At 36.6% G+C, this 26,920-nt stretch overlaps 2 protein-coding genes across 2 annotated transcripts in view; one reads left to right on the top strand and one right to left on the bottom strand.

Annotated features, from left to right (window-relative positions):
* Positions 1–26,920, top strand: part of LOC124160110 (muscle-specific protein 20-like) — an 87,337-nt gene that overhangs the window by 26,103 nt on the left and 34,314 nt on the right. The window contains exon 2 of the mRNA XM_046535858.1: positions 705–774. Coding sequence (XP_046391814.1) covers positions 745–774 — 30 coding nt within the window. The 5' untranslated portion in view covers positions 705–744. The remainder of the gene's footprint in view (positions 1–704; positions 775–26,920) is intronic.
* Positions 6,565–26,920, bottom strand: part of LOC124160111 (muscle-specific protein 20) — a 32,091-nt gene continuing 11,735 nt past the window's right edge. The window contains exons 2-4 of the mRNA XM_046535860.1: positions 10,171–10,370; positions 9,336–9,456; positions 6,565–7,069 (exon numbers count right to left, since the gene is read on the bottom strand). Of these exons, the coding sequence (XP_046391816.1) occupies positions 6,887–7,069; positions 9,336–9,456; positions 10,171–10,370 (504 nt within the window). The 3' untranslated portion in view covers positions 6,565–6,886. The remainder of the gene's footprint in view (positions 7,070–9,335; positions 9,457–10,170; positions 10,371–26,920) is intronic.

The raw sequence follows: 26,920 nt of genomic DNA, 5'->3' as shown, positions 1-26,920 counted from the left end.
TTTATCGAAAAATAACTGAACAGAAAAAACTCTCTTTAGAAATATTGAAGGTCACTTGCCTTGATTATGCTAAAAATGTTTGAAAGTCATCTATCCAAGGAAATCAAACTCATTTTCCCATTAATTCTGTTAGATTTGATCGCCTAAACCTATGGCCACAATTTATTGTTTCCTAAAGACGAAGAGTTAAGTAAAGGGGGAGCAAAATTCTTTTGTAATGAATGTTGGCCTTCATCCAAAATATTTCTACAAATGTCATGTAAAAGTGTCATAATACTTATATAATTTTTCTAGTTTATATGCTCTTTATGTATCGTATTTTAACATCAAACCACTGCCATGATTATTGTACTAATTTATTAAATAATTTTAGCAAAACTTCTATAGGAATGCCCTACTGCCCCCTGTGCATGACGTCCGATATATCGGATGGGCTGTAATATTTAAACTGTTGGTTGTAAAAATTTAAAAATTACATTAATTAGTTAAAATGAACCTTAAAAGCCAGAATAATAACTTTTTAAATAAATATTTGAAAAAAATAACTTTATGCACTAATGGGTTAAGTGATCTTGTGCCCTGGAAATCAAATCATAGGTTCTTGTAATTTAATCAGATTTTGCTTTACATTTTGTAATGTTTAATTTGTAGTTTTATGTATACATTACCTAGTGTGTGCCTAAGTGACATTCTTATTTTTTCAGATTTCTATCTTCTTCGGCTTGACTTTAAACTTCAGAGAAGATGCCTGGACCTGGAAGACCACTGTGGCAGGTAAGCGATAATAAATGGCTTTTAACGCTCATAGGGTAATGCAATTATCATCACTGGCCAACAATCCTAAAATTGGCTTGACTTAGCTTACCATGTTTGAGCACCTTTCATTGTCTTTTTCATTTCCATGCCCTCATCTAACTGACATCATGCATCCTACCAAATAGGTTGTTACATCTTCTTCTTGAGGTTGAATAGAACTATTATTACTTTGGAAAATTTCATTGAAACTTAGTTTGGCACCCTGGTTACCATGAGTTATTTAATTGCCACTGCCACCATGTTGAATTCATTAATTTTGTACTTTTTTCTCTTTGATTTGAAGTAGTGTATTAAAGGTTAGTTCAAGAAGCCATTGCTATGCTCTTTTTTCCTCTGCAAATTTACAATATCCTATGAAATTTTCTAAACTGACCTTTGTAAAGCGACACCCATCTTTCAAATTTTAGTCCTTGCACCTTCTCAATCTTGGTGAATCCTAATTTATTCAGAACTCTATTATGATTGCTTAGCTTATTAAGCGTTTGGAATCCAATACTCCAATTACTTTTCCAAATGCATGGAGCTGTTGAAGCTGCTTTCTAAGTGCCCCATAAGTATGAGGAATCAGTATAGGTATCTGAGGATCAATATTGTGGAATTTTAGGTGTCAATAATTGTCAGTAGAGTGAAGGATTTCCAAAATTAAAAGATGATCAATTAATTTAACATAATGAAATGTAATAAACTTACTCGTCAATTCCATGATTTCACGCCTAATTATGCTAATTAATTTGATCACTGGGACCTTCAACTGTGGGGAACGTCTATCTAGGATTGTACCGTTGGCTTCAGGAAAAACTATTTTAAATGTTCGACCACATCATGACCCACATTGTCTCTCCTAGACCTCCTCATATTAATAGCCCCAAATCTTTCCGTCTTATATAGTGTATAAATTCAGCAACCCTTCTTTCTTACCCAAACGAGTCCCTCCCTCCCTTGTTAGTGATTCATTTCTTTCCCTTGAGTCTGCCTGCTCTTATACAGGGCTTATTATCTCACTCTTCTTGTAATTGTAATGCAATATGTTAGATATTTATATTAGGAGGCTTTAACAAATATGATTAAATAATTTCCAATATCTTTAGTATCAAAGTAAGCAGAAAATTATGATCACTCCATTTAATATGTGAGCAAATCTGACCCTTATTGGCTGGGATCCCTAGCACTGGCCCTCAGGAATAGGGTCCGATGAGGATTACAAGGGTCTTTAACCTGCCCTACCCATCCAGGCAGAAAAAGCCTGTGGTCTTCTTGGAATACACACAAAGTCGTAGACATGCATTATACCAACTGCAGTTGAAGCTAAAGCACAAGCATCAGTGTCTGTCGTTGATCGTTGATGGTGGTGGTTGCAATCAACACTTGAATATAAGTTTGCTGCCATGTAGCAATGAAAAAATAACTCTTCCTACTTTCCTTAAACTAAAAGTTGATCTCTCATAAGGACTTCCTCTTGAGCTTGAATATGTGAAGCTGAGTGACTAATTGATTTTAAAACATGAGCCATATCTGAGTACATTTATACTAAGTAATTAAAATTGTTAACCTTGCCATGCCAACCTTGGGAAGAACATTTGGCATATGTCCATATGTCCATAAGGTTCTAACCGACATTTTTGCAAAATTTGGTGTTTTCACTCAGGATAACTAAGTTTATGTTTCTCTATGTGTTGCACTGGTTTTTATTCCTCTATGTAAAATAATAACAGATTTAGAACAGTGACAAAGTTCCAACTGCAAGGAGAAAAAACTAATATTTGGTGTGACAAGGTTCTAACTGCATTTTACTTATTTTATTACTCATATCAACATGTAAAAAAATAAAATAAATAACATATTTTCTTAAAGTAATAATTACTAGTGTATCTAGTGGATCGCTAGTGTATGTGCCAAAAATCAAAAATAAATTCCTACTAATAACAGAAATAGAGCAGTTTAAAACTTTGACAAGATTTTTCTCAAAACCAGCTGAAGGTCAGTTAGAACCTAGTCAAACCAAGGTAGCGATTTGGCATCAGAGAAAAATTTTAGGGAAATTCCAAATTTGGGGACTCCGCATGAGAGCATCTTAAGAAATTAAAATATTTTTTCCAGTTAATATTTGTTAACATTTTAGAGGTGGTGAACAATAATTTGTAATCCTGTATATTTTTACCAAATGGTTAAAACAATTTAACCTCAGTTCCAGTATACATCCACAGTTCAGAAGTGAATTTTGCTGAGATTTGACTGTATTCCATAGGTTGCTGCTGTGCAATGATTGGTCTATTAATATCATATCATCATATCATATCTGATTATTTGAGCATGAGTGAAATTGTTGTCACCAGTAGCCATGACATAGTGTATGATAAGGTACAGAGCATCATCTGCATTAATGGGGACGGCTGGGGTCATTTGACCCATTTTTAGAATAGGGTACGTAGTTTCCTTCATCAAAGAAAATGAAAGGCATTGATTGCGATTCGTTACCCACCATTACTGTATTCATAATGTACATAGCATTTAGTTTTAGAAGTACCGGTTTAGACGAATGGCATTTTTATCATCATTTGAAAAGGGCGCCCATGCGATGCCACTCCATGTGACGTCACAGCAACCTAGTTTCTATACGAGAAGATACGAGTTATAAATCGTCTGAGGTTACCAATGCATGCATGAGGTGCAGAGCTCAGGGAAACATGTCTTAATAATCACTTATTAAAACTGGCTAAGGTCGGAAAGTTTTCTTCGTTTGATAAGGTATTAATAACCCTTATTTAAGCCAAGCACTACCAGCCAGCAGAGTACTCAGCTACCCGCTAGCAGCCTGCGTCGCATCAGCGCTAAGCCTCACCTCAAGGTCACCTCACAGGGCAGCAGCGGGGACCAGAAATACGTCACACGGAGAGATTTCCCGGCATTCATACTTACCTGTCACGTTTTCGCACGCTTGAAAATTTTCACTTTTCATTTAATCGCAAAAAATAGATATCGTCATTTAAAAATCTAAAAGCGTGCAATACGTACTCCAGGAGTAATAATCTTTCAATTTAGGCAATAAAAAATAATAGGAAACCACCCTATTGAAATTAATATTGCTCGTATCAATATATTTTTTTTAATTTTGAAACTTTTTCACTCTCTTCATTTTGGTCTATATTTTGATAGATTAGTGTAAATTCAACTATAATTTTTTGTTTTTAATTTTTATGACAGGTCATACCTAGAAGGACGGCTGGGGTCAGTTGACCCACAGCTTTTTTTCGTTCTATATTCTACTCTCTGATTATCCTTGGGCTCTTTTGCGCTATGTAAACCAGCAAGATGCTAGTGTTTTAGATGATTTGCTTGATTTTGAACCAGCAAGCAATGCCAGTTTTGTCCCATGGGCTCCTACTAGTATTCGAAAACTTAGGCTTAGTGACTTGTTGTACTCAATCTTTCCATATTTTACAGGCAGCACAGGGAAATAAAATGTCCTCAATCTCTGTTTTGTGTGGAATTCATGCAATTATGATATTTTTATTTTGTATTTCTTTTATTGTTCAATGATTATTGTATTACCCACACCAGAAAATAACACGTATCCCATGAGTGTTGTCCTTCAGCCAAGATTCTTAGATATATTATTTTTCATCAACTCCACGTCAGGTTTACGAATAACTGTTTCATTTTTCCGGCCTGATGATATTGTCACTCAGCCTTACCCCTTTTCTGGGTGTCTCGCCGTAGTGCTGCCTAATCCTGTAGGGGTGTGGGGTGGGAGGACTGATAGGGCAAAATCCAGACTCCTTTTGAGAGAGCGGAGGAATTGGGTGGACTGTAAAATTCTATTGTATATCATACCCTTGGAATCCACGCGTAGGACTACAAGTTCTTGGAAGACACAAATCAGTGCTACACGGTTGGGTCCCTGCTATTCAAATGGCAATTAGCATTACATCTGAAATTTTTTATCATTTTGTATGCATTTCAAGTGATATCCGGCTCTCTATACCTCCAATGCAACCGGAGAAGATTCTACCACAATGAACTTTTATGTGTAGATTTTTTTCCTATGCATGTCAGTAGCGAGTTGAGGAAGAAAGTAAGAAGTCGAGAAAGGTATCAAGGTAAGAGAGCCATCGCCATTCAAATAGTTGTTAGGGTAAATCGTACACCAGAGAGATGGTTTTTGCTGTTTTGTGGGAGATCGAAGAAGATCAGTCTGGAAGTAAATCAGAAACATCAGTTCAAAGACCATCTAACCAATTTATCATCATCTGCATGTGATGGAAGAGACAATTTCAGTTACGAGGTCCAAGATAGTTCATGCGATGGTAACTTCAGCATAACGGCAAATGCACCACTCTATCCAATAAAATGCAGCTGCCCTTTTACCCTGCATATAATAAACCAGACAAATTTGGAATTAAGAACTGGGTTTTGACAGATATGAAATGGAAATACAGCCTAAAACAATTTCCATATTGTGGCAAAGATGAAGATTGGACATCAAATCATGCATTTGGGAAATAAATAGTTACTAAAGTGATACAAGAATTATTCTCATACAAGAATTCAGGAATAAATGTAACTTGTACTTATCATTTTCCATCTATCAAGCTGACAGAAAATTAGAAAAAAATGGAATATTTTTCTTGTAGGGAAGATCAGAAAAAACCGGCGTGACGCATGTATATTGTAATCCATTCCATGCAAGTGTTCAAAAATACCTTAGGCCATACTTTTACTTAGTATCAGGCAAAATAGAACAAGAATGTACTTTTACTCAGCAGCATGATCTCAGACGACATTATTTCCGAAACGAATGAAAGAAAACCAGAGACCATCCTATTGCATCGTAAAAACAAAGTGGGAGTAGACATGCTGTGTGGATAGCATGTATCAATTTATTTACATGTCTCCACGGGCACAAAAAAGAGAAAGGTGCCAAATATCATCGAATTGCACCAATTTCCTTTCCATTTTTTAAATTACTTTTCATGTGCAAATGGCTGGTTACCTAACAACCCCTGCCTTTTAGGTGGCTTTCGGGGTAGTGTGTAGATGTAGATGAATAAATTGTCCAATGTCCAATTATTCAATGCAAAAAAATATTTTGTGGAAAGAGTGATGAAAAAATTAGTCTGTCCGAGATTTACAACAAATTAATAATTTTTTCAATGTATATTTTTTAAGCCCAGTGAGCCTATTGTTTAAATATAAAACACAAATTTTGAATTGAGTATTATCATGATTAGATTTGCAATCGATTACCAAATTCGGTTTAATTCATGTTTTTTTTAAATAATTGTTATTAAATTTTGACCATGGAAATAATATTTAATTATGTTAAAAAGTATTTTTAATGAACGGATTCAGCAAATTATACGACAAAACTGAATATTGGATGAAATTGAGGCGTTTTATTCCAAAATACATTTTAGGGGTCAAATGACCCCTAGCCATTCTTCCAGGTAGGGCAGAACTCCCATCCTCCCAGTGTTAACTATCCAGTAAAACCGGTGTACTTGGTATATAATTTTAGCTTGGACAATGATTGGGTAGTTGTGTGTATATGAGGGGCTGTATTCATTCTTGGTTTGCAGAGGAATACCAAGATATCGGGGATGGGAGAGTCTTGGAGATTTTGTTTTCTCTTATCTGAGTAATGAGAAACAAGCTTCATTTAATAAATTTTCATAAGCAGTGCTTTACAGTACTGGGACTGCTTGAATGAGTGCAGCTCACTTATATCAGGTGAAGGTTAATGAAACAAAATTTTGGGAAATAGCTCAATGTATTTTCTCCAAAAATTGAGGTTAATTATAAATTTTCTCCTTTGGAAAGAACTTCATCCCACACACGTGTGATAGTCTGAAAAAGCACCTTTTTCTGAGAAACATGCAGTTGCAACTACAAGTTTAGTGAAAAATAGAGAAAGATTAAAAAAATGAAATATTTCATGTTAGCTCATTTGCTGATACAGATGTTCTTCCTTTCTTTCTCGTAATTCAATAATACTTCCACAGCAGTAAAGCTTCAACTTCTTTGGCATCACTCCTATAAATGTTGTCATCATTTCTTGATGTAAATTTGGCATTTACATGTGCCTTGTGTTGCCAAATCCTCCATGGCCTGATTGTGAGGCACCCTTGTTGTAGCCCATTTGCAAGTTGAGGTGAGCCTCGTGCGCACGCAATTGCTCCTCCGAGAACTCTCTCTTGTTTTCATCAGCCATCTTGGGTCCCAGCCGTGGGCCAGTATACTCTGGGTGCTTCTGCGTCTGAAAGACAAGTAGAATAACCCTTAGACTGCGAGAATATTTTTGTACCTTTTGCATGCTGGCTGTGGGAAAAAAGTTTTTAAACGTTTGGCCATCGCTCAGCTACCAGCTGCAGTTTCTCAACATTTTATTGCAATGGGGTACTTTCCCTCACTCTAAGGATTGCTAAATGGCCTAACTCTCTTGGGCTAGACCTCATGACAGGGGGTGCCTCCTGGAATAGCCTACAGTCCTGCCCATTTCGTATTTTATCCTTCCCACTCCATGCTGATTATGTACCAATGACAAGTTTCCAAATGTGGGCCCATTCCTTCGTAAGAAAGAAGGAAGGGTCAACCTGGATTATAAGGGTTCCCCTGCGAGACACTTGGCCAGGATAGAGGACTCCTGCACAGGCTGGTAGCTGAAATCACGTATTCCCACAGTCCAAACGATAATAATATTTACCCACTGATGAAGTTTAGTTGCTCATTGATTTGTCTAAATATACTCCAACACATTTTGTGCAAAAGTAAAAATATAATTCAGAAAAGTTGGGCTGAAAGGAAATTAAACTTGGTTTTTAAATAAGCAATTATTCAAGGGCGGGAAAAAATGTTTCACTATGAATGCAGGGGAATAATTTAAATATCAGCATGATTGTGCTTGCTCTTATACATTTCATGTGATATTTTTAGAGCTTAAAAAAACAGCTCTTTGGTGCCCTGTGCAGCCATGAACTTTGCATAAACTGGCCATGTTAGAAAAAACGACCAGTCAGGAAAATAACGTAAAACTCTAATGCAATGGAAATTAGCAGAAACATGAAACATTGGCTATGCCTCCTGATCATTATAATATCTAAAAGCTCTCAGTCCACAAATTATCATATCTCTTGTCCTTTTTCTTCCAAAATTTATAGTTTTCACTGAAATTTTAATTTGTAAATGCATAAATCTGACTCTGCAATGCATCATCAAAACCTAATTCATGCTCAATAAATTCATGTGGAATTTCTTAGTTTGGTAATCCATCTAAGAGAGAATTACATTCTGCTTTAATTGTATAATATTCTCAGGCCTTATGTGGGAATCAAGCATTATGTTTTAAGTTTAAACATGCCACATCATCTTTCATTTTTCGGTGCACAAGTCCAATATTGACAGCATGCCCATGTGATTGTAATAAAAATAGGGAAAGATAATACAACGTGTCTGGATTCCTACCTTGTGAATCAGTCCTAAAAATAATATACCACCAAGTAGAAAATAAAATTTCATGCAGATAAATTGTGGCAGCATTCAATTTCTTTATATACTTTTTCCCCCAAGTTTTCCCCCAGTAGATTGTGAGAATTTGGAGTCAATATCGTGTTTTAGTTTTCTGATGTATGTAATTTTCCATATTAAACTTCCCAGAAAAATTTCCTTACTAAGCATCAAGTTTTATTCTCTTTAGGCCCAATTCTTTAAAAAACTATGTTACATACTTGGTATTTCTTAATGCCATTATTTTAGCTAGCTAATTGTATCATTTTTCTGCTCATTTGAGATCATCTTATCGGTGAAAAAAGTATCTCCAAAGGTATATAATGGCATGACTTCCTTCAGATTTGATTACAACAACTGTATCAAAAGCGCATCTCAAATTCCAATACATATTGCAACTCATCAATTCTTACCCAAGCCGGGATCATGCAATATGTAATTCTTTTACGCAGAAATAATAAATAAGAAGTATAGTAAATGCTCACTCCATCCATTATCCATTCTGTAGAAATTTCACACTGTTAATATGCACTGATTCCCTGAAATGCTATTGGTAGAAGGCCATTTAAAATGATACCCAGTCATTATTTTAGCCTGAAGTGTTTTTCCATTGAAACATATCAAATGTGATGAAAACCAAATGAAACTTATTATATAATAAAAAATAATCATACAACCTTTTAAAAGTAATTTTCATATCTGAAATTGGACAATATGTAAACTTTTATGCAGTAATGCATGATATGAGTAAACAAGAAATTAGCAGAAATGGAGGTTTAGCTCATTAGCTTAGTTGAGGGAAACAGTTGAGAACCTTTTAGGAAATTAGAAGAAACACAGCACCGGTTTTCATTGTACCCACGAGATCTGAAACTTCACTTCCCTCCCTTTTAAGATCTGATCAGATTTAATTCCGGTAGCTCAGAAAAAATGTCTTCAGGAGAAGCGGGAGAGCAAAATTCCTCTCTTCAGGAGAAGAGGGAAAATGTAAATACATAAATGTGAAGAGAGAAACTCACAATTCTTCCAAGAGAGTAGAGGCAAAGGGTGACTTGAGGGATGTTCCTCCTCTCAAACAGATCAGCAGTCTGGAATATCTCCTCCTCTGGAACTCCGTATTTCTTAATGGCAGCTTGGAATCTAGATGATTACCATGAAAGAAACAAGTGGTGTTTATTAGATCCGGGTCACAAATGGCATCTCTCCAACCTTAAAAGAACCAAATTCAAAGACTCAGTCACATTAGTGAGAGCTCAAGGAAAAAGGAACTATGTAAGAAGGAATTCTAGCATCGTAAGAAAGTGACTCTGTGAGGCTTCTTCTCTTTAAAGCCATAGCAAGAGTAAAAAATTAAGAACTTGCAGTCTGAATAAGAATCACTATCAATGGCATGGTATGTAGTGATACTCCATTTATTTACCATAATTATTATTATTATTCATGTATAATGAAATATCAGATGATATGCTTGTTTAAAATAAGATAATCTAGCATTGCATTGGGAAGCAGTACTGTTATGAATCGATTACCCAAAGTTTTTGCAAAGCAGGATAAGTGTGAGACATATCCTTACATAGGCTTCTCCAACGATTCGAAATTACAAAAATATTTCTTTTTAATTTGTGTCCTGACAAGAGAGATGGCTCTCATAGAGTGTATGTACTCTGTAATCAAAGTCAAACAATGCTCAGAGTTGATAGTCCAAATTGGAGGTCCCTTTCTGAGGTTAGTGAAGAAATAAGCAACTCTCCCGACGATTCCTGTATGTATTATTGTCTAATGGCTACCTAGCAGTAGCTGTGAATAACCATCAGCAATGAAAGAACTGTACTAAATGCCCAGAAGTAAACGCACCTCTGAATGTTTTCCATGAGCTGGAAGTTGGTCCCTTTAGTTTGAATTTTCTTCACGGAGTCAGGTGCAATCTTGTTGATGAGTTTGCACAGGACTATGCCATCCTTCAAGATGTCTTCGTAGCTGCCTCCCGGAAGCTTCTCCCCCAACACTTGCTCAATCCATTGCAGAACCTCTGCCTCTTGTTCCTTATTTCTGGCCTGCAAATTATAACCAACAAAGTAAGCAAAGAAAATTTTCAAAGCCGTAAAGAGATACAATTCACCAGTCAAACCAAAGCGTATAAAAATTGTATTTTTATTCATCTAATTTAATTAAAAGAGAGATTTTTCATTGTTAATTTCAACCATTTTATCTCATTTCAACAGAGTCTTAAATTTGGGCGGGTGGATATATCTTCAGGTTTTAGACAAATTATTATTCATCTTTCTCCATTGAGATCTCAAAGACGTAAATCTCTTCTTCCTGTTATAATGTGCTTTAGAGACCCAAGGGGGCTTCTAGTTTCAAATCATTTGTTTTAAAGAATTTTTTTGGCTATATCAGATCTCACATTGCTTCTTTGAGGAGAGATGTTTAGTTCATTTCATAGGAAGGGTGGAGAGAAAACCAGCGATGGTACATGTTAGCCTGCTCTTAACGAAAGGCACTGATGAGACCATGGTCAAACATCCTTTCTGGCAAACAATGGGCTGTACTCAAGGTACCCTCAACACGGCAGGGGTTGAAAAATTTCCGCCACTGCAGGGATTTGAACCCAGATCCACAACTGTGGAGGACAGAACTTGATACCAGTCATATTCTGTTAAGAGCATGCTAATGGCTACTTGGGATTCCTCTCATTAATTCCACCCTGACTTCTCAAGGCCAAAGCAGAATATTTTAGGGAACGATGGGGTGTACTTAAAGAGGGGCTTGAGGAGGAATGGAGAGGAATGTATTTGTGGTGGTTATTGGTGGTTATCTAGGAGCCTCACTCACAAATTTTATGGGATTTGAACCCCTTAATTAGGAACAGTTTAGGGGGTAGACTATATTGAAAGGTGACCGAAAATGAGATTGTTTGAAATGTTAAGTAGTGTTGGGTAGGTTGGCTATGCAAAAGTTATTAGTAATTGGAACGAATAAGTTTCTTTTCATTCCTAAATTTGTACAAATCACTTAGGTTTAGTGTGAAACTAGTTTCGTTAACCTTCCGTCGGGCGCAATAGATCTGAGAGGCCCAGCATGATTTTTTTTTCATTTCTCCACACCGCTATGCAGCATAGACCCTTGCATAGGCTCATGGTAGCTTCATGTTTTGACACACTCCTTGCAGCCTTTCACTTTTCGCATTTATGCCAACAGATCAGACGTGGATTATTCAGGATAATTGAGCAAAATAGTGGCACAATTAATGCGTTAGAAGAAAAGAAGCAAAATAAAAGCGTTATTAGATAAATAAAATAGAAAGTAAAAATAAACTGGCTTTATAGAATTCACTTGCTAAAATACATTACATATAGCATAAAAACATCCCAGGTTGGGCAGAAGCACAGGACACAAAAAGATAAAATAAACAATCACAGAACTAAATTTTTGGTGGTATACATCCACCTTCCTCAGAGTTAGGTAGGAGACTGTAGGAAAAGGAGGAAAGATAGCTGAGGGAAGGGAAATAGTGGGGAGGTAGGGTCCAAAGGGGGGGATAGAGTGTGCTGTGGCAATTAAGAGATTATCGGTTAATATTTAAGCCAGGAGGAAGAAATGTTTTATATAAAGCCAGGTTAAATATATGTTAAGTATGTAATACGTGATATACTTAAAAGCCTAAAGAGCCTAAATGCTTAATCGCACTTTGCTGGATTGGTTAGGGGCTGTACGATGGCATCTAAAGGGTCCATGCGTAGCACGGATGACATCATGCAAGTGTTCGACTACACTAATAATGGTGCTTTAAACTTTAAAGTTGGACCACAGCCATGCTAATAGTTAAAAATGTTTTTTCACATTTGTGCCTGTCAGGCACACTGCGCCTGAACTCAGCAGTTCCAATATGGCGCCTGACGGAAGGTTAAAAACAAAATTTACGTTGATAACAAAATGTGGTCCCCCTTCAATCTCTTGGCGAATAGAAAAGATAGTAATCACTCATATGGCTCTTTAATACGAAGTTTTTTATCTCACCAGCTCAACAAGCAATGTTTAGATGTAATTTGGAAATATCTAAAAAAAATGCCGGAAGAGAAGCGAAATTGCAAAGCGGATTGCATACCATCAGGGCGCCGCGGAAGGAAGTGAACCACCCCTATCCCCACAAAGCAAAGAATCTTCCCTACGCACATTCTATTCCTGCCCCTGCGCAGCCTAGCTGAGCTGATGCCGGATCGTGCGAGAAAGATGTGAAACTAAATTTGTGAAATTGACCATCTGGTTGTTTATTTAAGGAGGATTTATGTTTTAGCTGAAGTTTTGAATTAGTGTGTTGGCAAGATTTTATGTAATCTTTATGGGGGTTTCTTTTTTCTCCTGAAAAATCTCCGTCCGCGACAGAACTTGCTCATTTTAACAGAAAAAGAATATATCCTATGTCGACGTTTATTATTTCTGCCGCTGTTCGCTGTCTCTGACCCCACCTGAAGCTTTCGTAAGATACAATCTCATTAGGATTGTATTCAGGTGGCACAACTATATTTTCCTTTTCATTTTATCCCTTCCAAGTAAGCGCTTCCCATCTCCCCGAAAAATATTTCAAGCTACGATGCTGGATTTTTGACAAACATTCTCCAGAACTCTTCATTTTCGTTCTAGCTTTCTAACGCTTCGAATGTTTACAATTTAAATGTTCAACGTGAATACGATAGACAATTATCAATATTTCCTGTATCTTAAATATCTTACTTTCCTCTACAATCCTACTTTACTTTACGGTCCATCTTACTTTAAAATTTTTCCCGAGGTAAAATACATGATATACAGACATTGGATATACACAAAGAGATGCTGGTAAATATTTACCATGCTCTCCGCTTTATCGCCGATGCTAACTAAAGTTTGAAAAAGTAATGAGTCCGATAATCGAGAAGAAATAACGTACCGGTCACCCATCACGTATCATCGATGAGATGATACGGGTAAGACGCTTGCTGATTGGCTGTGACCGCGCCCTCAGATTTTCTCAGAATAGGCAGACGTCTATTCTGAGAAATTACTGAGGGAACGCCCACTATTTCGTCACCATAGAGATCCAGCTGAAAGTCCTGTATAGAGCTGGTCCATTTGGTTCCATCGCTTGTGCTCAGGATTATTTTATTCGGGATAGGATTGGTCTTCGTAAACTCATTGAGCAGCAGTTCTGTTTTTTCATGGAAAAGTTAGGTCACCAACAAAAAATGTACCTTTTGCAAAATTGCATTGCAATATGAAAAATACAAGTATGAGTAATTCAATATTCATGTCGTTTCTATTCTGAGGAAAAACGCTATCTAACTTTACGCGCAAAAGAAAGGCTCAGGTGTAACCTACGTAAATAATATAATTAACAAGGTTAATTAATGGAATATAGATTTAATTTTATAGTATACTGGTGATTTGTTGTATTGATAACAATTTTAATGACATCTTCACCGCTTGAGCCTATACCGATCATTTTGATTGTATATCATTTTGTATTATTTAATTAGAATTTCGTGTAAAGACGTTACAGTTTATTGAAGTTGAGTCTGAGAAGGTACATTTTCAAATGAAATACAAAATTGAAAAGCAGAAATTTCTTTGAAATTGATTTCAATTACTTCATTTAAATAGGATTTTCCAAAGTATTTCTAATTTTGACAATTTTGTGATTTAAAAAATTTATTTAATAATTTTATTATAATGGTATCGATATGAATTTTTATTTTTGATGAAACTAGTTTCAGAGTCTCAGAGTTTCTGACTTAATGATTTGTTTGGATTTAGAAATGAAAAAAAACCTCATCTACTCCATTTCACCGTTTACCAACCTATCCAACTGTCATTGTTTCAAATGATCTCATTTTTCGTTCATCTTAGTCTTCGGTCTTAGTCTTAGCCTGCCGGCCTTTCGAAAGAACGCAAGGCGAGGGTCGCGAGTTTACTTGAAAAAAAAAAAAAAAATTCGTTGAGAAAGTGATGATTGTTCAGTTTCAGTGGTCCACCGTTAAGGGTGCCAGGGACTGACCTATTTTCAATCTCAGGGACTGACCTAAACCGATCTCGCTAACGTAAACTATACCCTCGCCTTCCCTCCATGACGCAAGAAATACGTCCTCAGTAGTCGATATCGATGAGATTTTTAAGAGCTGAGCATTACTGAGGGTAAATAAAAGCTTCGAGTGAGAAATCACTTGGGAAGTACCAGAATTGATGCAACCAGAACCAGATAATCATCTAATTAGGAGATGAAAGAGCGGTAAAATATGATTAAATATATAACTCCATGTATTTAATATATGCGAATGGTAATGTACCGTAAACCGTCAACCGAATTGTCCATTCGAGGTAATATTTCCTATCAACTCGAGTTGAAAATTTCGTATTCGTATTCGAGCTTAATGTGATTGTTTTGATTTTTGCCTTACATGAGAAATTCAATTCAGGATCAAAATGATTCTTTTAGTATTGTTTTCCATTGGTATCTTATTGATAGTTAAGATAGTTAAGGTGTACATGAAAAATCAGCAAAAGAAAAGAATATGAACCATTTTATTCAATTATTATACCTACATGACTTCTCACAGATATTAGCTGAACCAAATACCCTGTACTCAAACAGCTGTTTCATTCCCTGTTATTTTTTAAATTTTATAATGCAGAAACCTGTATGACGTATGGAATTATTAAGATGACACCTGTACAGTTATATGAACGGTACTTAACTAATTTTAATAACTAATAAATAATTTTTATTTTTATTAAGGTTTCTCTAGTTTTAGTGTTGATTCTTTAATTAGTACTTACAGTTAACCAAGCTATTATTTGTTTTCAACTGACATTGTTCACCAGCAAATGTAGTATCACGGATAGGATTTGGGGGAGGTGAATTTGGGAGTGGAAGTGGATGTGAGTGTTTTGAGAATCCTTTTTTTGGAGCGATAGCATCGGTAGAGCGGTTCCGGCGTGTAAGATATTGAAAATGTTCTATTTTCTCTCGTAAGCAGTCGGAAATGACGCCATAAAACCGCGGAGTCGTCTCTCGTAAATAGGCGGCAAATAAAACGGCTGGCCTTCATAGCTACGTTAATGAGTTCCGACTGTGGACGAATATAAACCCTCACCCCACGCAAAACGTTTTCAAATTCTTTCATATTTTGTGAACGCCGCTTGGTCCTTAGGACGAATGATTCTTTTAAGCAATAAAATCATCATTTCAAATCATTTCAAAATTTACTCTATTTGCACGTTATAAATTTTCTGCTTGAATTATTTACTGAAGCAAAAGAGCGGAAGAAAAGCTCGCTTAATGAATGACTCTGGTTACGTGTGCATGTTTTAGTTTCTGATTATTTTCGTAGGCATTTTATTGATACGTCGTAACTTCATTCCACACATTGAAAATTTTATTCCAACTCAAGTTACGATTATCCAACGATCTTTCTCAAGGTAGAGATAAATATTGCGATTTTATATTAAGTGAGTTTTTTTCCATATCTGTAACAAAACTTTCAAGTTCTTACGTCTTTATAAATAAATTTTATCGGACATATTCTTGTTTTGAAATATTTTTTGGCATCAAAATTTTCGGAATGAGATCCTCCCTTATTTTCATAAATTGCATTTCATATTTTCCTATCCATTTTTCTATTTCAACCATTCACCGCCGCGAAATTTTGTAAGAGTTTGCTATTTATGAAACTAGGGCAGTGGCCTGCCTGTGCACCGAAGTCAAGTATTAGTTAAGAGAATGAGAAAAACTAGCCACTTGGGCTACGAATAATAATTAATCACTAATCATTGGGCAAAAAAATATATTATGTGCTGCTGGCTGTGCTTGTAGTTTTACGGATGAGTATTTTTGCAAATTTTAATCAGTAAAGCTTATATGCTAGCAAACTATTTTCTAAACTCGTTAAATGCTCAATATTATCGATGTTGGAGTCATGTCATTAAAATACAATTAGTAAAATTTAACGATTCTCAAAAATGTGGTGGTTGCAGTTTTCAGTAAAAACAAATGCTGCTTAAAATATATATTGCATGAAAAATTGCATATTTTAATTTTTGTTGTCTCGGATATACGATTTACACGACAAGCATGACGATTTTAATGTGGGATTGGTATATTTTGCATTTTCAAAGGTACCAATTTTATCCTTTACCTTTTGAAGGTGCGTACATATTGAAGCTACGCTACCTGTGTATTACCTTGTTTTTCACCCATTCAAGGTCCACATTCAAGCATCCATTTAAAAATCGTATTTTTCGACCATGTATATTTCGCCACGAGAATGCGGTAAGAAAATATTTTCTTTGCGAAGAGTACATTTGTGACGGAGACTAAGCGAGTCATTAGCACCCCCTGAAATCTGATCCCTTGTTTAGCGATGAGTCGGGCAGGCATCCAAGATTGCAATTTGTTTGACCGCGCAAATTGACAGCTAACGTCGGGAATTCTGTTTCCACTTCTTTTTTGAAGGCCGATGGAAAACATATCCATTGGAAATTTACTACAGCCCAATATTGGCAATTCTGTGGTCCCTTCTGTTGAGCTGTTATCTGGACAATGTTGTTGTTTTCATCCGTAATGACATAATAATGTTTGATGGAATTAAAACAGATACGTTTGGTGATTTTTTCATTATAATTTCAGAAAATCCATTGAAAAGAGTGGGTTAAAACTTTTAAAATACCGCTTTCATAGTCGATAAAATATAATTAAAATATCAATGCAAAAATTTTTTTTCTCCATTAATTGTGTAGTCATAGATAAAATTTACTTATGATTGGATGCACATTGGACTTAGAATAAAGAAAATAACAACAGCTTAAGTCATTGCCAAAGTTGAATTCTTAATTGGGAGCATGATGCATCAATTTCAAAAGAAATCTAGGAAATCCGCAGAAAATCATATCCTAAAAATTCTAAGATTCGACCGGTCGTCTGCGTAATAAACCGTAATAAAATTAATAGTAGGTACATTTAATTATCCGCCTACTGCGAGTTTAGTTAATTGAGGTGGAAAGCCAAGGAAGGAATAAACGAAATAAAACCGAAAGAATTGGTTGAGAGAACGTTGTCTCGGAGGGAAATCTACCGTAGCGCGTGCGTGCGCCTTTTCGTCTTTCGTTTGTTTTTTTCGATCCATTAAAAAAGAGCAAAACTCGGGAAAGGGGCCAAGTTTCGCGCCGACCCCCTTCCCACCTCCTCTACGCTCCTGCCAACAAACGTATCCCCTCTTTTCAACCTCATAGCAGCAGGAGTCTCCTGCCTTTTTCTAAATCGCTTTCGTGTTTATTTACCAAAAATCTCCATCCCCCCCCCCAGCCAACCGCGTCTCGCTCCGAAATGCACATGCCCACGGCAAAGATTTGCGAGTCTGTATTTAGCTTCCGTTACCGGCGCGCCAATCACGGACGAGGGTGATGTGCGTGAAACCCGTCAAAGCCATAAAGGCAGTCATGGGAGATGGTGTTCTTTCTTCTTCTTCTTCTCCTTTTATTCTTGTTTAAGCGTTTTCGAGACTTCAATAAAGCTCCCGATGTCCCAAAAAAGCTCTTCAAAATGTTATCCGTGCGTCTGCTGTTCTCGTGCATTTGTTTCCTACGAGTACTAGTATTGATAATTGAGTGCATAAAACTTGCCGCAAAAAAAGGAGTTAAGACGTTAAAGAGGAGCCGCAAAGAAAGTGTTTCGAACATAACTCGTGAAATCGAGGGACGATATCATCGCTGAGAAGTCAACCAAAATTGGAATTAGAAAGACGAGAAAAGTGTAGTCAACGGTACCATCTTTCATTGTCGAGTTTTTCTAATACTAGTCAATAAATTCGCACAGAATCTATTGAACGGTGATAGAGTAAGTGGCAATTCATATTTACGGTGAATTTCGTGAAAAAATAACCTCGGCTTCGAAATGGATTCCACCTTATTTGAATTTGCTGAAAGCGCAGCACGAAAAACATTTCACCGTTATTAATATTGTAACTGACGACCTATGAAAATGACGAGTGAAAATAGAGTTTTTTTGGAATTTATTTTTAAGTGAAACTTTTTGTTATTATAAAAATGGAATTAGGAGCACTCACCGTTTTTTGTGAGGGAAAGAATTTTCTGGGACGGGAGGAATCGTGGGTTTGTTTTCACCGTACTATTGACGGGCGGAGAAATGCTAGAATTCTTGGAAGAGGGAGTTTTGTAGCAAACAACATTCGATGATAGACTTGTTAAGAAGATAGTGCCATGTCAAACTTATGAAAAAAAATTCTTGAAGAATTGAGGAAGTATTGAGGTTTTGGATGCTTGAGATTTCATTTTAAAAATATATTATTTTATGATTATTTGATTTAGTGAGCCGCGTTTAATTTTTAGCTTTCATTTTTAAAAATATTATTTTATGATTACTTGATTCAGTGACCCGCACTTAATTTTGAACCTCATCGGTAGATAAAATGAACTTGAAACTAATATTAATTGAATCTATAAAAAATTAAAATGACGACTACAAATCCATACTTATATACTTACCCTATTTGAGCTAATAAGGAGTTGAATGGATCGAGTACGGGAAGGGGAGGTAAAAATCGTGCAAGAGAGAATGCTTAGTGGGCGGGGAAGGGGAGGAAGAGAATTAGATTCATGGAAATATGGTAAGGGAATTTACTTTATTATATACTATACTTTATTGTGAAATTAAGCGAAAAGTCCATGATGAGAGGGTAGACGGCCGGAATAATTCTAAAAAAAACTCTATGCCAATCAACCTTGGCCGGTAGAACACCTAAATATTAATAACATAGCTTTTTCATGTGTCACCATTAAGAAATAAGATTTTAAATGCAAAAGGAAATCATAACGAAACGTCCTCTTATAATTGAGAGCAGCTGCTCTCCGGTGGGTACTTGTGGGCAGTGCACGCATAACCGCGGATGCTATTTACGTCATTGAGGGAGTTTTGGAGCGAGTTCTCATTCGTAAATCTCTGCAGTTTTTTTTTACTTTTTTAAGTCATCGCTTTCTTCCTCCCCGATGATGAAAGCTCCGAGTCTGCCAGCAAGATTTTAAATCTATGGATGACGCCTAAAATATTTATCGCCGCGTTTCAAAATTTGGCGTCCTGCTGTGGTTTTCTTTGGATGAACAAATTTTAACCCACGGTGATTGACGGGAATAGATCGCACTCCATTTCACCGAAATAAAAAAGGGTTAAAAAAATGAGCTGTTGTTTAATGGTTTCTATAAATACTTTCTTTATGACGTTAGCTGCCTTTTTCATAATCTCATTAATCCGTAAGAACTTTTCAAGATCTTTCACTGCCTTCCCTTATTCCTTGTTCGCGAACTTAAAAGTTTTTGAGGCATTGGTCATAAATTTCAAAGTTGCAGTTTTATTTTTTGCTACTCATTTCCCTTCAGATATTATTTGACTGTTTAAAAAAATATTCTTTATTCAGGAAAACTTTTTTTGGAATTTTTCGCACCTACTTTATTGTATCTGTCAGCTTGTTTTAACTTGTGTAAGATTTTAGGAAAATTTATTTTGATAAATCTACAATTATACAAATCTGCAATAACAGGATAAGTTTGCTTTGTGATGATATAATTCTAATTCCTTATAATCCAATTGCTTATTGATGTAATATTTTAGATGAACAGAAAGATTACTGCGATGCTTGAATTTATTGAAAATCAGGCAAATGTGAAAGAAATACCATAAGGTAGTACAATTAATATTTTTGTAGCTCATCAAAATCGGGTATGGTAAGTTTTCCTCCTTATTATATTGTCTGTACCTGTATAATTATAATTGTATAAGTAAGTTAGGCAGAGCGCTAAATTTAGACTGATCGGGAAAATAAATGTGAAAAAGATGAATTACAGCGTAAATATAATGAGGAATTTTTAAGTTTTAAGGAGAATAGGTATTTTAAGAGGATTCTGAATAGATAATGTTCCCAAAAATGTTCGTACCCATAATTTTTTCACGGTTTTGTGGCATGCTATTTTGTCCACGAGATGCTACTTAAAATTGAGTTCCATTTGCATATTATGTAGGTTAAAAAGGAGATGAAATGCTAAAATATTATGAACTATTTATAGAATCAACTTTTTCTATTCGAAATGTAATTTATAGTAATCTTTCCACGTCCATTTGTACCAGGTGGTAGGTAATTATTATTTTGCTTTGGGCGGGTAAAAATGAGACCGAAAATATGTTGGGATTCGTGAAAAGATTTATTTTATCTTGTCATTCCGATGAGTTCCAGTTCCTCCACCCAATTCATCCGATGAAATAAAATATTTCTGGTTTCGGTGCCTGTGGTCGTGGACTTCCATCGGTAGACTCTCATCGCCGCTGTCTGCGTGCGGGCCGGATAAATCATAGCTATGACGTGAGAGCAGGGAATCGTCTCAAGGCAATGATATGTGCGGAATTTGAGGCTTTCGGTCGTGCTTTGCCGGATTCCTGCGAGGCCTGAAGGCATATTTCCTCCGATCTTCTCAGCAGTAGCGTTGTTAAGTCTGGTTTTAAAAGGGATTTGGACGGTTCCAAAGGATCGCAGGGTGATGCCTCAGGATCTATTCCCTTTATCAGCATTATTTGTGGCTAGGATTTATTTTTCAGAGTGATGGGGAATAAAAGAGAATACGTCATGTAAACCATGTCATTCTTAAATTCCACGTGTCAAATTTTGGATGGTAAAGTTCCTGGAGAAAAGGCTCGTTGTGTATGAAGGTATCGGTTTTGTTCACATACTCTTTTAGCCTGTAAATCAGTGATCTTTTCCAATCCATTATTATATTACATAACTAATTTTAACCCACTCTCCGAATAATCCTGGCCTACTTCCAGATTATTGTCATCTGAACAATACTTTAAAAATGTTTATAAAAGAACAACGTTTCGCAAACTAAATGGAGTAAAAATATTTTTTATGAGCCTGCTGTCTCTAAATAAATATTAAATGAAAAACGTTAGGCACTATAGCAGCCAATTTATATTTTTCATAATTAAAATGTAATTATTGTGGAGCGTGCCCATTACGTTTTTCGTTGCATTTGAAGTAATTAATTTAGAAACTCTTAGGCAGGCTAAGTAATGTATTTTATTCGTTTTAGTTGGCAAAAAAACGTAGTTCTTTTATAAAAAAATATTTAAAAATCCATCAAATGTGCGTGTGTAATTACTTAACTCATATTTCATCCTTTAGGAGCATCACATTAGTTTATTGGCGAAATTCTCATTTGCCAGCGAGGTTGGCTTTCGCGACCGAAATATGCGCGGCGCGCGATAATTAGCAAGATTCAATCCCGGACAAAAAGAAGAGCGCGTGTCAGGAGAGAAGAAAGGGCACTTCTCAATTTCCACGCCCCCTTGAGCATGACTGCAGTCATAGAAGCGAAGGATGTGTTAAGACTAGAGGAGCCTCAACCGCTGTGTTCCCTCCACTCCAGAAAATACAATTCCCTTCTCTCCTCCAAGTGTTCCTTCGGTTGTTGGGGAGGGAGGGCTCGGAAGGAAGCAAAGTCAGCGCTTCGACTGCAGTGGCGATGACGCTTGTGTTTTGAGTGCCAAGTGGGGTCGGTTCCTTAAGAGGCACCCCACCACAACTTACGTAGAAACCTCTCACTGGTCCTTAGCATAGGGAGAAAGAGAAAACGAAGCTTGCTATATCTTGTCGAATGTTATAAATGTAACGAATGTCTATGTAAACTACCATGTACCATATTTCTTGAATATCAACTTTAGCATAATTCATCACCATCATTAAGTAAAAAATCCGAAGATCGGTTTGTCGCAGCTCTCCTTTCCTCTCTCCTATCAAGCGTTTTCATAGCGACGTATTTCTCCTTTGCCTATGTAAATCATTCGGAGCCGTCCCTTGTCCTCCTCCTTCTATCCTGCTTTTTCTATTCCACTTGCCCTCCTACGATTGTTTTCACCAGGCCATCATGCCTCATTATGTGGCCCACTAAGTTGTCCGGTCCTCTCCGTAAGGTTTTTTGGAATTGATAAACTTAATCAAACCGCCCACACCCTTAATTTATTCTTGATGAAAGTGTAATTCAACTCAATTTCAATGCAGGAAAATATTCTAGGTTTTCTTACAAAGTAAATGCAATTGGTAATAACTGAATTTTATGAATTTATATAATACTTTAAAGGTAATGAATTAAATTCCGGAAAAATGCAAAGATTATGATGCACGATCTGTTATAAATGGACCCAAAATTCATTTTCTGGCTATCACGACAGCGAGCGTAACGGTGCTTATTTTATCACGTGACAACCAAGTGGGAAGTCGCTAGAGGCAATCAGATTATATTCAGGACGAGCGAACTCCTTAAGAAGGGAAGGAAGAGATTTTGAGACCCAGTGAAATGTATCCAATGTTTTTAAATAATAATGGCGTTGAGATAAAATGGAACATATTACGCATGAAGTTCGTAAGTAAAGACTGTCACCTATAATGAGTAAACATAATTAAGATGTCTTTATTTCAGGACGTGCGAATTAGTGGCACAAGATTTTCTGTTGGAAATAAGATAATTTTTATTTAAAAATAATAATAAATAAACAAAATAATTCACTCGTGAATGACAGATGGGCTACAGGTGGCGTGCCTTGTCAAAAGAGAAATGGGCTTTACATCTTAGAATAGATTTTTAATTTCGAGCGAAATAGTATGGAAAGATAATACTTAGCATCCGTGGAAAATTTTAAAAACCTTAAGAATATCAGGACTCAAGTAACACCTTACCTTAATACCATAGGAAGTGCGTAACGCAGGTCTTTAATAACATTTCAACATGCTACGATGTTATACATCTTTACCATATTAGCATGAGTTATGATAGTGTTAATTGATTATTCCCTGAACTTTTTAATGCCTTGCTTTCATATGATGAGAAATCAAAGAAAATGGAAGTGAAGAGTCTGATCTCGATTGCCTCGCATCGTGGTGCAGAAACGTGGACACTTTGTAAAGAGTGAAGAGAGAAGAGACTGGAGGTATGGGTGTGGCGAAGAATGGAGAAGGTAGATTGGACGGAGAGTAGGAAGAACTACGAGGTGCTGGATATGGTGGGTGAGGAGCGGCAGCCTGTGCATGAGATACGGAGGAGAAAGACGGCAAAGAGCATACTTAGCTGGGAGGGCATGTTGAAAATAGTGTTGCAGGGTAAACAAGGAAGGAAGGATAGGGTAGGAGTGAAATTAGATGGAATGAAATTGATTAGTGTTTATAGTGAATGGAGGGAGGACAGAATGATTTTAAAAATGCCCCTTGCTACTTAAATACTGAAATTAATACATACTTAAATAAAATTCTGTTTTGATGTCTATAAAGTTATATACTTCATTCCAGTTGAGTCTCAGAGTACTGTAAGGGATGCACCGTACCGTACAAAAAATGCATCGTCATTTCACGATAGTGATATATATTATCCGTCCTCCGTCCCCCTGTGTTTGGGGGATTTGGATTTTGGAAATTTCTTGGCCGCGTCTTTCGTTTCCTCCCGAAGAGCTCACACGCAGACGTTTCGAGAAATGGGTGTCGCTCCAAGAGGATTGGGAATGTTTCTCTCCACCCCCTTGTGGGGGTGCAGGGTGCGTGGGTGATAGTCGTTAAGGGGCATTAAGAGGTGACGCAGGGATCGAAGGGAAGAGGGGAGAGAAGGCATATTTCCAGAAAGATCTCCCCCCCCTCTCTCTAGTACCTCCCTCTGTAGGACGTTTCTCTCGAGGGGGAGGGAGCAACCATCGCTCACCACCGAGAATACCGCAGAGGCAGATGCAAGCCAGAAATACCTCCCGCCCTCTCTACACTCTCACTCGTCTCGAGATGGCAGTGGTGGTGGGTGGAGGGGGGGAGGGGGGAGTCGCTTGCTGGGTAGTAAGGAAAGAGCCGGCAGTCGGAAGAATGAAAGAGGAACCGGGGCGAGAAAATCGAATACAAGAGAGCGTGACAACTGTTCGATTGAAGGTGTTGAGAGCCGCTTTTTTGGAAAAGGGTTGCTATTCTCTCAAGCAAAGATCACATGGGAAATGTCTGTGACTTTGATTCATTTCATTGTTATTTTCCTGCAAAAAAAGTGAAAGTGGGTTAACAAGCACATTATTATTATCTTCTTTTTCTCTCTCGCTATCTTACAAGGTTTGTTCGTAATGAACGTACCATGTCAAGCTCAATTATGTTCGGTCCAGTTATTCGATGGCTAATATGCGAATAATAAAATTATCTTCGGGCAATATGACAGGTGTCCAGGATGACAGATTTTTTAAAATTTTTGGTGGTATGCTTTCCAGGTATAGTTTTTTTTATTGATGCAGCACTTCACACGGTATGATTCCTGTTGCTTTTATTACTATTGAGCATACATCCAATGATTTGATGACTGTATTTTCCGCATGGATTTAATCTCTGTAGCAAGTTCTGCATATGTTTTTAATTTTGGACTAGTGTGCTTTCTGCACATTTTGGTTTAATGGTTTATGATTAAACCCCTCTGACAGCTGAGATAAGAGATGCGAAAAGATTTCAAAGATTCCTTGGCGAAATAATGGCAATTTTTGTTTTTTTTTCAATCCAAACTCTCCAAAGTATTTAATTTTATTTATTCCATTTACCATTCGCTCATAGTGTAGGATCAGTTTATTTGCCATTATAATTAGCTAAAAATCGTACTAGATTATACCCTAATTTAAGTAGCAATACTCATCTCATTAAGGGTATTAATATGTTATTGTGAAAATTGAATCAGCATCAAATATTAATTAATTTGCCATTAAGCAGCTATTTTGGGGTTTTGAAATCATAAATCTCATTTTTTAAATGGTAATTCGTGTCATAAATCATCTTAACTAAGTACTTCCTCGCGAAATTATACTATTTAAAAATTAAAAAAAAGTAAATTCCCACTACAATTAATTTTTAGGACGCTGAGTGACACTTATTTTCCCTTTCAAGTTTCCTTCGCGCGTGAATACCTATAGTGTTTTCAAAATTCCTTAGGGTTGGGAAGAAAGAGCCGTGGAAATGTTTCAGAGGCCAGTCGGTTAATTAGCACAATGTTGCATGAGCTTAGTGAAGGAAGTCTTCAGAGGAAATTTAAATCGGTAGGAGCGTAAATAGGGTGACAATGAGAGGAGCAGACACAGGTAAGAGTGAAGGGACCCACGACCAGTAGAGCAGGAAGGAAGGACGCGATAATTCACAGTGCGCGGGGTCCTTTGGTCGCCCCCATGATTAATCATTGCGTCCGCAAACAGCTGTGGTTGTTTATCGCCGCGCCCTCTCTACCAAATAAACTGAGAAAGTGTACCGCCAGGTGTGTTGCAGCAGAGTATAAGTGTTACATCATGATGATCCAACCTAGATTCATAATGAACCCTTGGTTTTGAAAAATGAGTTTCTTGAACATTTTCATTTGCTCTGTAAAAGCTTTCACCGAAAGTCTCTTTCGATTCCTGCAAAAAACTCATATTATTATTATCATCTTACAAATTATTACACTTATATGTATGTCACTCGTTCACATTAAGAATACCGTGAACATTTTCAAATAGATCAATCAAAGTGACATTACTATCAAACGAAATCGATTAAAGGAATTACTGTCAAACAAGTAACAATAGATATTCTCAAATAGGATCGTTTATAAGCAGGGAATGGTTTTAATTTTGAAATTCTTTGTTCCCTTAAATAAAAAGATAGCCAACATCAAATATACATTTACAATTATTAACTCTGAATTCAACATTTACCCAGTCATACAATCAAATGCATTAAGCTGATTTCTGAGTGAAATCGTTCGCAATAAATACTATCGCTGACGTAGACGCGAACAATTATCCCTCGCATTCGTGTCAAAGCATTCTGCTGCCTACCCTGCGCTTTTTCAAAATTGTCTCTGAAGCCAGCAATGAATATTAATATTAGAAGGTGGATTGGTAACAGACGGACACTGTTATGTATTCCAATACTGAAACCCGAAAGTTGCGGGCTGGCATCATTCTGTCTATCAAGACAGGCAGAACAGGAACTGATGTTTCTATCTAACATTAAATAACTGAGTGAAACTCGCTGAATTTCTTGAAAATTTATTCTTTCACTGCTGAATTTTATATCACTTTAGTCCGACGCGGAATTTCATGGTAATTATTTATACTTCAACCTGAACTCAAGCGTTCAAAATTAATCAATAATTCTTCGATGTTGAACTAAGAGGAGTAAAAAGAAGAATTAAGCGTTACAAATTACCTACCTTTAAGTAATGTTCAGTTAACTGTTAACTATTATTCTTGTTTTTGAACTGCTTATTGTAGGAGGATTTGTAAAACCACACATTTTCTCTTGTTCACTTGTTTTGCACCTAGTGAAGAATTTAAAATTGGATCCTGAAGACCTGGTTACACGATACGTTAACACGTGCCTGCGAGTTAATGTCTAAATGCATGAACTCGAGAATGAACGCCAAAATGCAACGTATTACCCCCAACTTGTGCGAATGTATGTACAAAAAATATAACCTGTTCTAATTCGGTTAATGCATTCGTACTTGTTCCGTTCCGGTCCACCAAAATCATTCACGC

The sequence above is a fragment of the Ischnura elegans genome, chromosome 6 (genome assembly GCF_921293095.1).
Source record: "Ischnura elegans chromosome 6, ioIscEleg1.1, whole genome shotgun sequence".
In the NCBI taxonomy this organism is placed as follows: Eukaryota; Metazoa; Arthropoda; class Insecta; order Odonata; family Coenagrionidae; genus Ischnura; species Ischnura elegans.
This window is presented reverse-complemented; position numbering and strand designations above follow the sequence as displayed.